Here is a 16,837-nt window from a genome sequence, read left to right as displayed (position 1 = left end):
ACATATGGCATGGGGATGTGCACCTGTTGTCACCCCGTCAAAGCCAGCGCCAGAGCTGGTGAGAAAATGCACAGGCTTCGGGCTCCATCAACGCTCTCCTGCCGTGGACAATCCCCAGGCAGACAGGGCAGGCATCGTGCTGGTCACTGTCGTGCAAAGAGAAACCGCACCCTTGAGGACAGAGCAAACAGAAGATTTCTGCTTTGCTTGCTCGCTGCACAGGAAAACTGTTAGTTAGCACTCCGTGGGCAGCCTACGCACCAACTGAGGGATGGAGACTAACACCAACAGGGGCTGTTAATCTAAGTTCACATTAGCAGACAATGGAGCTAACTAGCAACAGCTCGCTAGCCCAACTCGGCAGAGGTGTTTGTAGCGAGGTGAAGAGCAAGATGACTGTGATGACAGCGGCTATATGCGCAGGCGTGGCTGTGCTCACGTCATCACAGATCATCCGCCTGAAAGGCATGAATAAAGGTTTCTTCAGCCAGGACACCGAGGGTGTGATATCCCATACTTACGTGTTGTACCGAGTGAATCGACTGAAAGGAAACAGTTCATCATGGTTTTGAAATGCCACTCCTCTAAGACAGAGCTAGCCAACTGACTCTCAGGCTGTGCTTTCTAAACAGACATTATCTTGAGCCACTGACCGCAGTATGTCGGGCTCTAAGGCCTCTCTGGTCTTCACGTAATGGATTTGCAGCCATGCTAGATTAATGCAACAGTGTGTAGAATCACCACAGAAAACGTTGTTGCAGAAAATAAATGGGCGCATCATAATCTTAAACATAAACGAAGGCTATGACAAAGACCTGCTTGTGAACTTAGCATTAAAGTCCTCTTTAAAAGAATCCTCTGTGGCTTTAATGCAGTGTTTGCTGTTTATGGGATTCTCAAAAGGTTTACATGTAATAACCTGTGTATGAAATGATTGTGCATGTACACTATAGACTGATGTGTCACGTGTGTTTTCCTTGTTATTTTGCACTTTACTGAGAAACAAGTTGTTCTTATCTCTGGCTGTATGCTAATAATGAAAAACGTGACTTGAGCTGGATGTTATTTTCTTTAATAACATTTGGTACCTACTAGGAGTATCTTAAACAAGATTTAATTACTTGTTGATTTGTGCAATTAAATCAGTCAATGAAGCATTTGCCTAATGAGCTGTATGTAAATGACCATTTCAAAGCAAGCAGGAAATCAGCAAACACAACAATACTTAAGAATAACTTTGCAGTCATCAGCCTTTTCTGGATAAAAGGGTTAGAATTAGAATTTCTTCTACACCGCAATGTGAACCATTAGCATGCACAGCACCTCAGGATTTCTTTATGTCTCTGTGTTTCTGTGTTTCAGGGGCAGGGCCGTCAGAAGCAGAAATCCACCATCAGGCTCTGCTAGAAGGCAACATCTCCACCGAGGTCTGCCTCAGCGTCCTGGACATCCTGAGTCTGTTCACTCAGTGTTTCAAGGTAAGCACTACACACACAGTCAAACCACACAGATGGTAGATAAGCTTTTAAAGTGATTCAAATGTCACTGAGTCCTTAAACAAGTGACGTGCTTGTTATGAAATTTTGAGTCAGCCTCCGTGATGTTTAAGAGGTTTTCAGCTCTTAATAACACTCTGTATAAGCTCAATACTACTAATAATTCTTAAAATCTCAATATGTATGCTCATCTTTTCTTTACACATTTCTGCAAGTGACCCGAGTAAGTGAAGTGCTGAGTCTGATGTTGTCTAAATGAACGATTTAAAAAATAAATACATTTTTAAACAGTTTTCTGTTATCTTTGTTTATCTGCTCCACTCTGGCACACATACACACACCTGCCTTTTATATCTTAGTGAGGACATCTAATTGACATAATGCTTTCCCTAGCTGCTTACCCTAACCCTAACCAACAAAAATGAATGCCTAACCCTAACCCCTAGCATAAATTGAATCATAACCTAACTATAAGCCTGACACTAAAACCACATTTTGAGCCTCAGAAATGCATTCAAACTTGTGGGGCCTGGAATTTGGGCCCATTTTTTTGTTGTTGTTGTATTTATGAGAGGCTATTCAAGCATTTAAAGCCCCTGGAGTTTAACCATCACTCCTGAGCTAAACCCAAGTCCTAGTCTTGACCTGATGCTTCACAGTGGATGGCTGTATTTGCTGTATTTGTGAAGTTAAGTTTTCAATCCTTCATGCAGGTTCATATCATTCTGGGAGAGTTTGATTCTCCGTTTTATCTGCTCTGCCTGTGTTTGACTTCACAGCTTCGTCAGCTGCTCGGTGTTGTTTAATGCAGCTTACCTAAAGAAAAAAACAAACCCAAAAACCAGACTTGGTCCTTTTGCTTATTATCCTTAAGTGGAGATATGCTTTCGAGACAGTTCTGGACCCCAGCCAGCCTACTGAACATCTGGGGTTGTTCTCAAGTAGTCCTTTGGGGAGGATGGAGTGAAGTTGGACATATTTAGATGTCATCGTTTTTATTTGTTTTCTTGGGTTTCCAATGGCAGCTGTTTGTCTGGGTTTTTGTCTGGCTGTTTCTCAAGAAAGTTGCAACCGACAACCTACGCAATTCGCATTGCCACATTACAAGCAGGCTCACATATAGAAGCTTTTATTGGGTGTATCCTCATACTGTAGCTGTGTTCTTTTCAAAACAGTGACTTTATCAATGGCTTCATCTGATGCGAGCACGAGTACTGATACTGACACTGGATCCCAAATTGTAGGATCCCAAAAACTCAGCCGCTGCCATCAGTCATTGTCATCTCATTTGCTTTTAAATCAGCCTGAGTCGATAAGAACAGAATGAGATGCGGCTAAAACGTCCTTATGCAAGCAGACAGCATCGTTCAGCTGATAAGTCTGCTCACACGTCAACAGTAACGTAGGAAATTGATGAATATAGTTTGCACTAATATTTTGTGCATGTATGAAGGTTTTGGTAAAGTGCTAGTGTATTTATTCTTGTCTGTGTGATTCAGAACCAGCTGCTGGACAGCGACGGTCACAACGCGCTGATGAAGAAGGTGTTTGACGTCTACCTGACTTTCCTCAAAGTCGGCCAGTCAGAAGCTGCCCTCAAACATGTGTTCGCCGCACTGCGGGCTTTCATTAACAAGGTATTTGTTCACATTCATATGAAGTATTGCTCAGTAGTAAAATCAGTCTGACTCAGATGATGCCTGGAACAGGTAAACATGCCATGTTTTTGATGACCGAAGCTGATATACATTTTTGTTTTTCTTTTTGCCACTGCCTAAAAAAACTTTCCACTGTGAACAATGAGATGAGTGAGATGTCTGGTTCCAGCCTTCACACAGCCATTCTCTCTCATTCCGTCTAATAGCTAAAAAAACCCCATAGATCACACTGCTCCGATAAAGTAACCTGGCTCTTCCTTGTTACTTGTGTTTGCTGCCTCGTTCCCAGCCACCGGCTAGAAAAATGCTCTGAAATGTATTTAATTGAGTATTTCTCACTCTTATATTGCATAGAAATGAGCTTCAGCACAACTCAGTCAAAAGCTGCTGAGGTAATAAAGGTAGTTCCCATGGGAAAGAACCACCCTCTTCCTAGAGTTATCATATCGGCAGTATCAGTATCGTGTGGGTTAATTAAGCGATGAATCAGAGAAGAGCAGCGGTGAAGGTTTTGTTCTGGCGTGCTTCCTCCTGTTACAGTACGAGCATGAAAGGTTAGCTTCTGCAAATAGTAAATATCCAAGGAAAAGAACATGAACACATTAAACACTCGTGCTTGGATCAGGAGAATTGTTGTCTGCAAATTGATTACAGTGTGTACAGGTTCATTAAAATGTCAAACAATGTGGTTTGTGAGATTCTAAAACCAATAAACTGCTCTCTGGTTTCTTTGTAGTCCAGGTTTCCTGTGTCAACAGATTTTGTGCACAAACTGTTAAAGGCACACGAGTGAGCCACAGTGCAGATATTGTCCTTCATTAACACAAATGGTGGAGTGTGTGAATGTGCGGCTGAAAGTAGATCCAAAAAATAGTCTTTGCAATTTGCACTTTAATCCATTCTGTCTTTATTTCTACACAGTGGTCTGTTTACAGTAGTTTCTTTTGCAGATATTTAGTGTTTACGCAGGATAAAAGTAGTAAAAACAAAGTTTTAGACACCATGAGTCACATTTACTGAGGAGTGCAAAACCATCAGTAGGTGTTTAAATGCTACTGTAGACATTTACTAAAGAGACATGATGTCCATTTAGTAACTGAGCAGTGCGGACACAGTTGTTTTCGCAGCCAGATTTATTAGGTTGTGTTTAGTAGTGTGTGTTTGTGTGTGTGTGTCAGTCTGTCTGCAAACACTCAAAAAGCTTAATTTAACGGAAGTATAATAAAACTTTGTAGGAGTGTGGAGTGGGGTCAGCTTAACAAGCCTTTAAAAGGTCTTCAAGGTCAAAAATTATGTCAACATATGGAAAGTACTTTGTAAACATTTAAAATATCACATTACATTTGATGGGTGGCCTCTCCTTTCAAGGTCAACAGATTGAAGTGAAGGTCACAGTGATAATAATGCTATATACACTGTTAAACACCCCAGCAGCTGGGGGGCCAAAATAATACCATAAAATAACAGAAAATAACTTTCTCATGAAAATACGGTTATTTTCAGTAATGACAATACAGTTTGTTGCCCTAATTGTACATGGGATTTTGCCTTTTTCAAGTGCTTTTAAACATTAAATTAGGAACATTTTAAAGTGATTAAACAATGAAATTACCTATAAACAAGGTCAATGAATGTGGCAATATGAATAATAATACTTAAATGCACAGAACTATACAGTTAACAGTTGGTTTAAATAATAATGGATTGCATGCCCTGGGACAGACTGACAGAGGCGAGGCTGCCATATCGCACCATCGGCCCCTCTGGCCTTCAGCAGTAGGTGAAGTGTCTTGACCAAGGACACAACGACCAAGAGTGTCCGAGCCGGGGCTCGAACCGGCAACCTTCTGATCACAAGGCGAACTGCTAACTCTTGAGCCATGATCGCCCTAATTAGCAATAATAATTATTATTATTTGATGTAAAAAAAGTTTATGAGAATCATTTTATATATTTTTCCATAGCATTACATTTGAATTTCACAGTTCAATCTGTCAAATAACGGACACATATTTGTGAAATCATGATACATTTGTTAATGTATTTTAACAATCTAAATATGCATATGTACAGACAGATACATTTAAAAAACAAGAAAATTATGTTTTATTACATTACAGTGATTTTACGTTAATTTACATTTGAAATGTGAGATCAGTCTATTTATGTAAATTTAATGATATTCTAGAAGAACAGAACAAAACTGTAAAATACACAGTAAAATACTTTTATATTAGGATTTTTTTTACAGTGTAGAATTATTTAAAACTGTTTCTTTCTGCTGTTTACTGTTTAAAAGGAACAAAGAAAACAAAATGTCTTGGCAGAGGTTTGAGTGCTTGTAGTTCTGTGTTTATTTCTACAACATTTTTGATTTTTCAGTTTAGTGCATGCTGAATTTAACAACACAAACGGCAAAAGCTTGCCCTTATTTGCATTTGCTTCGGCAGTCGTCATTCATTTATTTTAAATGCTGAATGAGGATGTTATCACTATGAACGATGACCCCAAAGCTGTGAGCAAAAAATGTCTGCCTTGTTCTGTGTCCTCAGCCTGCAAGCTTAAAGCAGAGCCCCTTCATTTCTGTTATAACAGTAACTTACTTGGTTAACTGATGTGAACTTAGCATAGACTGCAAGAGGCAAATATGCAAACATGGTTTTCACATAGGCAGAGCGGTGTCTCTGGGTCTTAGCCGCAGTTTTGTGTGGCTAAAAATCCACCACACAGGCAAGCTGAGAACAGCCTGTTTGTCTGTTCTCAGCAGTCGACACACAGTTGCGTCTTTTTGTTTTTTCTTCTTTCTTCTTTCAGTATTGGATTCTTCACACTCCAAACGGAAATGTCTTCACAAATGCTATTATTGGGCGTCCAAAACCATTCAAAGTAAATAAATACCTAAAACCTGACGATGCACAGACAGCGACTGCACTCACATGAGGACGGGTCGGGAGCTGACACTCAGTGATCTTTTGCGTTCTTCTGCATGTCACGTTTGTAAATGTTGGAGAAGTTTGTAATAATGAAGCCTTCTCTGGCTCAATCCTGTGCTCCAACTGAGCGGTCAGATTCATCCAGTTATCACACACACGCACAGCGCCTGATAATAGAAGAGCTCATCCTCGTATCAGAAACATATTGATTCTCCTTCAGTTGGCTTTCTTTGATCTGTTTCAATGTGAAACACATGCGTAAAACTTGTGCCGACTGTTATTTTAATGAGCGGATTAGTCGCGCTCTCATCCGGTCTGCTTGTTTTTAATACACTCAGCCTGTGTTAGCAGACAAGCAGAACTTTCCACTTCCAGAAGTGCATTTTTGCTATTGTGACTATTGTGACTGCCCGAAAACTTGAGAACTGATGAATGATAAAACGGTGATACAGGCAGAGAGGACATTAAGAGCAGAATTCTTTTGCAGTAAATTAAAAAAATGCAGATGAACAGTTCAGATTTCCCCCTCATTAGTTAGTGACAAATGTTTTTGTCACATTTTATTATTTATTTCGTCACAGCTTTATATTTATAAGTGCACTAGATTAAAACTCTTACCGGCAGTCAACAATCTTGGCAGCAGCGTGCCGTGTTTTCCTGTTAACAGGCAAACCTTTGCTGTTCTTGGCCACACAAACACTGGTAACGACATCACGCATCGAGACTAATTCAAGTCTAAACATGACTCATGACTTAGCTGGTACACAAGACTCATGAGGCTTTGTGCCGGGCATTGCAGGAGGGTCCTTTAGTTTTTCTTATCATGAAATTCTGAATTGTGAAATGTAATAATTACACAAACAAATACAGTATATTGGCAAAACATTAAAATAACTTAAAACAGTTCAGTTTATATCGGGAGGAGGCCCCGGGAGAGATTATATCTCTTGGCTGGCCTGGGAACGCCTTGGTGTTCCCTGGGACAAGCTGGAGGAGGTGGCTGGATGGATGGATGGACAGTTCAATTTAGATGTACTAGTTTAAACTAATCAGGGTCATTGCTTGTATTTACAATGTGAAAGAATAACTAAAATGTTAACAGGTCAGTTTTTTTGTTACTTCTTGACAATAAAATTACAAAAAAAAATGTGCATTAACCTTGTAACACCAAGTGTGTCATATTTGATACATAGGTTGATGATGCAGAGGTTTTCTAGACCTTTGATTTCCCCAAAAACCTGAATAAATTTGAAATTTTACGATATTTTGATTGAAACATGCTGATGTCATCCTGCTTATTTTTAACAGCATCCTAATGTCTCACCTTTGACCTATGACCTCGAAGGTTTACTTACCAGAGAAGTGTATTTTATTATCTCCTTTACCCAGTTGTTGTACAACTCTCTCCATGCACTTTCATGTGATATATTATTACTCAATATGGTTTCTTGAAATTCATTTCGAGGTGAACTTTGACCTTGGGTGCTAACAATGAAGGTCAAATGCTTAGCCAACCTAGGTACTTAGCCCAGGAGGTCTACTATGTTTTTGTGATCCATTTGGAGTGGTTTTAACTTGATTTTCAGCCAAATCTATATTGGCCTTTTATTAGTATCTACCATAACACAAAGTTTTAATATGATATCTTCACTGTGTATCAAGCCCTATAATCCTGAGAAAAACAGGAACATAGAGGTGACATAGAGTTAATCAGTGATTTATCGTTTTCCTGCTCTTTCCTACACACTCACTCTATTTTCTAACCCAGCCCTGTCCTGAATCTGCCTTTAATACACTAACCCATTGTCCCGCCAGTTCCCTTCGGTGCTGTTCAAGGGTCGCGTGACGCTATGCGAGGCTCTGTGCTGCGAGGTGCTCAAGTGCTGCGTCTCCAAGCTGGCCTCTCTGCGGGCCGAGGCGTCAGCCCTGCTCTACCTGCTCATGAGGAATAACTACGAGTACACCAAGAGGAAGACCTTCCTACGCACACACCTGCAGGTAAAGTGTTGTTGTTGACAACACTTGATGTTCAGCACTCGGTTTTCTTTTCTCCAAGCACGCTCCTCTGAGCAATTCACGTGCAGTAAGGGAGGAGAAGAATGTAAAGTATGTTTACAGACTGTCTGCTGAGTTTCTCTTTCTATTATCTCGCAGTGATTAGTACAGACACTATTTACTGGATCGTGTGGGCATTTCCTCCTTTCATTTTCATCTTTCTCCGTGCCCACTGCCCCACCCCTCCACCTTCCCCTGCTTTTCTTTCCTGAGTAGATCATCATTGCAGTTAGCCAGCTGATTTCTGACGTGGCGCTGACCGGGAGTTCACGCTTCCAGGAGTCTCTCTCCATCATCAACAACTTTGCAAACAGCGACAAGGCCATGAAGGTATTGTGGAAGTCTAGACAAGCAGAAGGAAAACCAATCACAGCTGGCACCAACAAACATTATTCATTAATGTTTTCACTATTATTCACTGAGGAGTGTCTATTTGGATATAATGTACAATTGGATATAGCTCTCTATAGATTTATCTAAAAACACACTTTCTTCTTTCATTTTTGTGTAAATGAAGTGTCACAACAAGTCGTTACTCATTGCTTCATGATTCTTTCACTATTATTCACCATTTTTCTGTAGTACACACAAAGCACGGTGCTTCACTCCACTTAAGAAGACAGAGTGTAATGATTAGGAAATCCTGAGGTATTAGTGTTAAACTTCAAAAACAGTAATTATAGTATTAAAGTATTAAAGCTGTTATTAATGACTTGTTTTTTTTTAACTTGTTAATCAGGATTTAGCTAGTCTAGTTAGTACTGGATGATTAACCACCAAAGTATCTCTGTTTTTGTCATGAGTTATTTGGAAGAGACTGTCAATCCGTAGTTAGCCTTGAGCTTGAGACACACACACCCTTTGACAATCTTTGATAACCTGAAGGTTAATTAAGCCTGAGTTAACCTTCAGGTTGTTCCTGCTTCATTTCTCTTGTTCTTTCATGAGCGAGTGAAGGGAGGAAGTTTCGCTCCCCTTGTTATTTCTTTGTGTTCTTGCGTTCTCTCTTAAGAGCAGCCACACAATCACATTTGTGAAACATTACTCCTCATGTGAATTTGAATCGTTGCTTGACTGAAGTAATTTGGTTAAACAGTAAATACCGCTCAGGAGGTGTAGATGACAGATTCAAGTTACTACTAGTAGTACTACTAGTTACTACCAGTGTGAATTATGGCACAGTGTAACAAGGCGTATAGTATTTACTGATTAACTAAGCAGAACAAAGTGACAATGAGAATAAAAAGTTTACGTTTCAAAAATGCATTACAGGCACGGTTCATTTCAATAATGGCCAATGCAATCTAGCACAAATAAGAGGTCACAAACAACCAGCTTGTTGAGAAACTGACTGGACTTTGCAGCATCATGGAGGTTGCTGGAGACTGGATTCATCTGGATACATTTCACAGCTCACACAGACTGTAACAATCATCCAGAGAAAATGCTGCTTTACTACAGACAAGTCCATAATAGATGAGCTGGTGTTGCTGTGCCACTTGCGTAACTCGGTGATGTTCTTCCTCCACGCTGTGTGATACAGCAGTTGGTTAATAATGACTAAATAATGACTCTGATTTGCTCTGACTAGCTGGTGATCTGGTGTTGTTTCCCCTGCCGACATTTCAAACAAATTGACCTTCATGGCAACTATCAAAGGTGCAAATTACAACAAGTTTTGGCTTAACTTGCAACTATCAAAGGTGCAAATTACAACAAGTTTTGGCTCTTAATTGCTTGGCACGAAACTCTTCTGTAAATAGCTTCCTCCCCGATACGATGCTCTAAAAAGGGAAACAAATACACAGGAAGCACAGGCAGCAGCAAAAGCTAATGTGTTCACACCTTTAGTCACTAAATTGTCTCTGTGCATTGCTGTTGAGTAAACTCCAATATTAGTATTTTAATGCAGAGTAAATCTGGTCCTACGTCTCTTGCACCTTCTTGTGGGTAGGACCTTACATAACCAGCACTCAGCATCGCTTGCAGTCCAACCATAGCCATAGGTAAGATTGTAATGTAACTGTAATATAATGAAAATATTAACAAGGCAGTAACACACATAAAATGAAGGCTGGAGCGCAATATGAATGACCTGCATGTTGTCTTCTGTTGCTCCTATCAGAATAAGAGCCTTTTCAAAGATTAGAAAGTCACCCCCCAAGCTGCACTTAAAAAGTTTAAAGGAGTTAATTTTAGTCTAGCAACAGGATGCAGGCCACATCTGAAGAACAAAGCCCCGCTCATGTTAACTCCTCGGTTTGTTCCCTTTTTAACCAGTGTCTGTATGTTTGATGCAGTCCACAGCTTTCCCCTCAGAAGTGAAGGGTCTGACCAAGCGGATCCGCACAGTTCTGATGGCTACAGCCCAGATGCGAGAGCATGAAAAAGATCCTGAAATGCTGCTGGACCTCCAGTACAGCCTGGCCCGGTCCTACGCCAGCACCCCTGAGCTGAGGCGGACCTGGTTGGACAGCATGGCCAGAGCGCACCTCAAGAATGGAGATTTGTCAGAGGTATGAACAGGAAGACTGTGAGGGATTCTGACGTCTCTGTGTCTGTCCCTTTTTAGTCAGGCAGGTTGTGTTGTTTGACCAGACATCTTTGATCACACATCAATCACATTCACACTGTCTGGTACACAGACAATGAGTGGCTCAAAGACAACTGTTTTTTCAGTGTTGTAGCAACACCAAAAACAAATATTTGACACCTGGCCTGCAGAATTAGTCCTGCAGGCCATGTTTTCTTTTCTCAGCTGCAGTGTTGTTAAAGTTAATCCGAGATGTTGTCATTTCAAACTGGACACTGTAATATCTATAGGCCCAACTCAACATGTATTTGAGTATTTTCAACATTTAGTATCTTTATTGTTATTAAATGAAACTTTAAACGTAGAAGTCCACTTACTTTTTGCCCCCTTTTCTTTTGTTTTTGTGTTTTTTGGCGATGCTGCAGCAAAAGGTTATTCAGGGTGACTAAGAAACAAAACTGAATCCTGCATCCTCTGAGACTCTGCCATAAATTTTCATATTAATAGCGTGAATACGTCCAGTCCCAATATTATACAAGGAAACATTTGGTCAGGATTAGATCGTGGGAAAGCGAGTTCAAAGGTGCAGACTGATATAGAACTTGACCCTGGGTGGTCCAGCTGTTGCGCTGTTAAGTGCAGGTCAAGTGTATTCATTTAGTTATTTAAAAGTTTATATTTATGTAAGGACTTTTATCAAAGGATTTCTCAAACTTTTCACTATAAAGTGAGCAACTTAATTTAAACACTCCAGAGGGATTGTAACATTTGATCTGCCAGCGAGGTTGGGTTTTTGGTAGCGTTGTGTGCGTGTGTTCTGGACTTTGTAGGTGTGTGGACAGCGGTCAAATTAGTGATGCAGTTTAGCAGACATCTAGGTGTTCAAGGTCAGCTCAGTGATTTATTGATTTATTATTGATGTGAGGGTCAACATGATAATAGTTCTATGTAGAGCTGCTATTCTTTATATTCTTCACATATAGGCGTAGAAATATCATGTTAACTTTTTGTGACCTTGTTACATAGATTACAGTAACAGGTTATAACAGTTTAAATACACAACAAATTACATTCATGTGCAATGTTCCTGAATGCGTTTTTTGTACTTGATGTTTATTACTAAACATTTAAATAATGGATTGAATGCTACACAAATATAGCCACACAAAAACTAATTACACTTTAAATGATGTCAAGTTTATTAACATGGGTTTCAACAGGGGGAATATTATTATATACAATCAAATGAGTAAAGTGAAAAGAACTGCTGAGCTTTTCAGCTACTGTCTATTACAAGTCCACATTACATTTCTTTCTGTGGCGAAACATATTGCTTCAGTAAAGGATAAGAGAAAGTCAAAAACGGCTTTCGTGCCTTAGAGCTATTTCGCACAGTCTGAGAAGACAGTTTCGTTTCAGTGGTAGGTGTGGCTGTAGTACTGTAGATATCTGCCTGAATGACTGAACACAAAACGTCTTTAAATCCAGCCTCGAAAATCGTGTGTAATAATGTCATGTTGCTTGAAATATTATTGAGCAATTGCCAGCTGCATTTAAACAGTGTGCCCTGGTGTTAAAAAAGTTTTTTTAGTGTGTTTCTTCTGTTCATGATGACCTCTTCTTGTCTCCACAGGCTGCGATGTGTTATGTTCATGTAGCTGCGCTGGTTGCGGAATACCTGAACAGGAAAAGTAAGGTCCCCCACCCTTCTACACACAAGCAATGCTTTGATCCTTCTTGGCATTGTGTGCCTAGTGTAACTGATCTGCTCTCAACTCGTGAAGCAGCCGGCCTTTGCTGTGGACCTCCTGGTGATATACATGGCAGTTTGTTTGTGCATCGCTGTTGTTGCCATGTGCAAACACTCCACAGCACGGTGACAAGTCGCAAAAGCAAATTCTCACAATGCCGTACGTTATTTTGAAAGGTATCTTTATCTCATGCAAAACTGGCTGTAAGTCTCTGTAATCCGCTAAACAAATGTGTGGTGGATATGCTGACAACAGTTGGTAGACGACAAAGCTTATCTCTGAAAATTTGTTTGAGTTCTAGTCCAGAGGTAGCAACATGTATAAACTGTATCTACCTTTCACCGGGTAGATTAACTATCACCAGGCAGTTACAGCATGTGGGGAATCGAAGAATATCCACCTTTCATGTGTTTCATTTGGTTGTGGTTCACACCTGTCTGGATTTTTGAGAATTCTCAGCGTCACAAAAACACCTGCCACACCTGTCGAGGGAAATAAATAAATAAATAAATAGAAATGTGTTTTGTAGAAATGTCCTAGTGGAGGTTTATGCGAAACATTTTTTGTTGTTCTCACTCATCTTTGCTGTTTGCTTACCAGAGTTGTTTCCCAGCGGCTTGGCAGCTTTCAAGAAAATCACCTTTAACATCGACGAGGAAGCTGCCATGAAGGAAGACGCCGGCATGCAGGATGTCTATTACACTGAGGTGTGGCACCTGTTCAGGAAAAATGCTTATTTAACATGCGCTGAAGAAATAGAAATCGGTCAGACAACGCGGTTAAACAATCATTTTACCTCAAATAAAACAGAAACAAAAATAAACGGCTTATTTGTCATTGAATTTTGTACTTGGATTTACGTTTTAACGGGGGAGGGGGGAGTGGTGGGATTTGTATGCCCCCCACACCCCCATTGCCGAGCTTAAAAACTGGCACCTTTCGCACGTACGAGGACGCGCACATGCACACTCGTGCACGCGCGTTCACTCATCCGAAAAAGTGGCACTTCCGGGTCATGCGGTCCCACCATCCACGCTCTGTCTTCTCCTAGCGGGGGTGCGTTTTACTTAGGTTCATCATCCGCTGTGTGCATTTTGGCTTTTCATGGTAAATTTATACAAACAGGAATTACTTTGTCTTTTTATCCTAACACTATAGAAAGACTTGTTGTTAGACAGTAGAGCTGAAACGGCAAATTGTGTGTGTGTGTGTGTGTGTGTGTGTGTGTGTGTGCTCACAGAAGGAAGGTCATGGCAGGAGCTTTTTTTGAATGCATTTCCAATCAGCTTTTTACAAGAAGTGTAGTTCATACATTGGAATAAATGTATTCTTTTCGATACTTTATAAGTATGAAACTAAAGATTTTGAGTTCATGCACATTGTGGAACAAGAATCTAAATCTTTGTGTCACAATGATTTCTATAAAAACAGGTTGTTTATGGGGATAATGTGACAAATCTTTTGTGGGCCCTAATAATGATCAATGGTAATTGAAGAGGAAGCTTGAACCCAGGCTCTGGACATTTTCATGACAAGTGACAGCGCAGACATCTGCTAATGAGAGAACATGTTTTACCATCATAAAGACTGTGATATGAAGCATTGTTAAAGTGGCACTTCAGTAATGCTGATGGGAGAAAGAAGTGTTGACTCGTGTTTTTTAATAGATGACTTAAAACACTAAACTCTAATTTCAGGGGTTTATTTTAAGTTTACAGAATATAACATGTGGTAAGACGATGAGTTTTACTTCTCACTGTCCGTGTTATGTGTGTCCATTTATCATGTATGCTGCTTTGCTCTGTGGACTGTAAAATGTTTCATTATATTCATGAAACAAACCGGAATTTCACTGTTTGCATCTTTTACTGTTTTTCTGCTTTTGTTCACTCCAAGTTTGACAAAACCCACAGCTCAGTAACAACGTGGAGCAAGTGTATCTCAGTGTATTTAGCTGCTTTTTCCCTAAACAGTCAGCTGACTGAGAGAAATGCCTGTAGTCATCCACTTTTGTCACTGTGAACGTTGAAGGAGCTTTGTTCCACAGACACCTTATACTAGTGTTCCCTACACTTAATCCATCACTACTATGTTCTATTTAAATCCAGATTCCTTTTATAGCTTCCAATGAAATTTGTTAAACTGCTGCTTAATGGGACAGAAGTACACGTCACTCTTTACTAACACATTGTAGATAAGGATATTGCCGGACAACACAGCTAACAGCCTCACACAATCTTTAGATTTTTGAAGTTTTGTGTGTGTGTAATGGTTTAGTCTCTCACATCTTACCCTTTTCTCCCCAGTATCACAACTGTATGATTCCCAAAGCATGGCTCAGTAAACAAACAAGGACTCTAAAGTCAGAACAGAAAGATACATTTGGAAGATTAATGACTGCGTTTTGTATAATGCGTAGTAAACTACCCCCTCTTCTTCTTCTCTGTGTTGTTCTTCGCGTGTGTGTGTGCCGTAGAAGTCAAATTATACATTAGCCACACTAACAGAAACATTTTTTAATTTCATTTAGAACTGAGATTTTAAGTTGTAAGCAGAAATCTGATGCCCAGCCAGAAGCATGCTTCCCCCACTTTCACAATGCTGAGGTGTCAAATCCACGACCCCCAACAGATGTTTTGTTACATGTGGGCGAGAAGGGCAAGCCACCCTTTACTTACACAGCCTCACACACTATATTTTTTTTAAAGTTGTGGTGTATAGTGGTTTAGCCACAGATGTAGCTTCCACTTTTGATAAAGATCATTCCATCTGCATATTTCTTAAGAAATGAAGCGTCTTTATTAAGCTCTTATTTATAAATGTTTACACAATACTTCTGTTTCCATCGGTTTGCATTTTAAACTCCCAAACTTTCAGGTTGTTATGGACGGCTTATATTTCTAACATTTTGTGATGTAAAAGTGAACCACGCGGCTTTTTATAATTATCTATTTGATGGAATGACTTAAGACACGAGTTATTTAAACAATTATAAATGACAGTGTGATGACCATAGTATTTTACGTGGGTGAAATATGTGAAGGATAATGTTTCTCAATGTAAAATTGCAAAGAACTTTTGGATAGGATACAACATCTTGTAAACAGTTACCTCAGAACCTCCTCAGATCCTGTACTGTCAGATCTATGTGTGTAAGGTTAAACTTTCCACAGTAGTACACTTAAGTAAGTAACCAAACACATAAAGTCACCCTTACCAATAACCGGCTGTTCCTTGAAAAAAGTAGCACAAACTTGATAAAGATCCTTACTCTGGACGGCATTGCCTTGAGTCGTCTGTTGTAGTGATTTGGCACATTATAAGTAAAATTGAAGCACGCAATCCCGTTGCACAACATCAACATTTATTTATATACAAAAAAATATGCTTTTTACATAAAAGAATTGTAACTTTACAATTCATCACCGATGGGTACATAGGGTAAGGTATGCGCTAAATGTAAGATACATGTTTGAAAAAGGATACATGTTTTTAAAAGATGTGGTAAAATGCAGATTACGCTTCATTTCTTAAGAAATATGCAATATACTTATCTACAATGTGTTAGTAAAGAGTGACGTGTACTTCTGTCCCATTAAGCAGCAGTTTAACAAATTTCATTGGAAGCTATAAAAGGAATCTGGATTTAAATAGAACATAGTAGTGATGGATTAAGTGTAGGGAACACTAGTATAAGGTGTCTGTGGAACAAAGCTCCTTCAACGTTCACAGTGACAAAAGTGGATGACTACAGGCATTTCTCTCAGTCAGCTGACTGTTTAGGGAAAAAGCTGCTAAATACACTGAGATACACTTGCTCCACGTTGTTACTGAGCTGTGGGTTTTGTCAAACTTGGAGTGAACAAAAGCAGAAAAACAGTAAAAGATGCAAACAGTGAAATTCTGGTTTGTTTCATGAATACAATGAAACATTTTACAGTCCACAGAGCAAAGCAGCATACATGATAAATGGACACACATAACACGGACAGTGAGAAGTAAAACTCATCGTCTTACCACATGTTATATTCTGTAAACTTAAAATAAACCCCTGAAATTAGAGTTTAGTGTTTTAAGTCATCTATTAAAAAACACGAGTCAACACTTCTTTCTCCCATCAGCATTACTGAAGTGCCACTTTAACAATGCTTCATATCACAGTCTTTATGATGGTAAAACATGTTCTCTCATTAGCAGATGTCTGCGCTGTCACTTGTCATGAAAATGTCCAGAGCCTGGGTTCAAGCTTCCTCTTCAATTACCATTGATCATTATTAGGGCCCACAAAAGATTTGTCACATTATCCCCATAAACAACCTGTTTTTATAGAAATCATTGTGACTCAAAGATTTAGATTCTTGTTCCACAATGTGCATGAACTCAAAATCTTTAGTTTCATACTTATAAAGTA

At 39.6% G+C, this 16,837-nt stretch overlaps 1 protein-coding gene across 2 annotated transcripts in view; it reads left to right on the top strand.

The window, feature by feature from the left end:
• The window catches only part of dock11 (dedicator of cytokinesis 11), an 88,612-nt gene that overhangs the window by 51,699 nt on the left and 20,076 nt on the right, over positions 1-16,837 (top strand). For both annotated transcript variants that reach the window (XM_039609327.1, XM_039609326.1), the window contains 7 exons: positions 1,363-1,478; positions 2,996-3,133; positions 7,903-8,085; positions 8,359-8,472; positions 10,443-10,658; positions 12,309-12,366; positions 13,027-13,133. In XM_039609327.1, the coding sequence (XP_039465261.1) occupies positions 1,363-1,478; positions 2,996-3,133; positions 7,903-8,085; positions 8,359-8,472; positions 10,443-10,658; positions 12,309-12,366; positions 13,027-13,133 (932 nt within the window). The remainder of the gene's footprint in view (positions 1-1,362; positions 1,479-2,995; positions 3,134-7,902; positions 8,086-8,358; positions 8,473-10,442; positions 10,659-12,308; positions 12,367-13,026; positions 13,134-16,837) is intronic.

This window comes from Oreochromis aureus, linkage group 3 (assembly GCF_013358895.1).
Source record: "Oreochromis aureus strain Israel breed Guangdong linkage group 3, ZZ_aureus, whole genome shotgun sequence".
NCBI lineage: Eukaryota > Metazoa > Chordata > Actinopteri > Cichliformes > Cichlidae > Oreochromis > Oreochromis aureus.
This window is presented reverse-complemented; position numbering and strand designations above follow the sequence as displayed.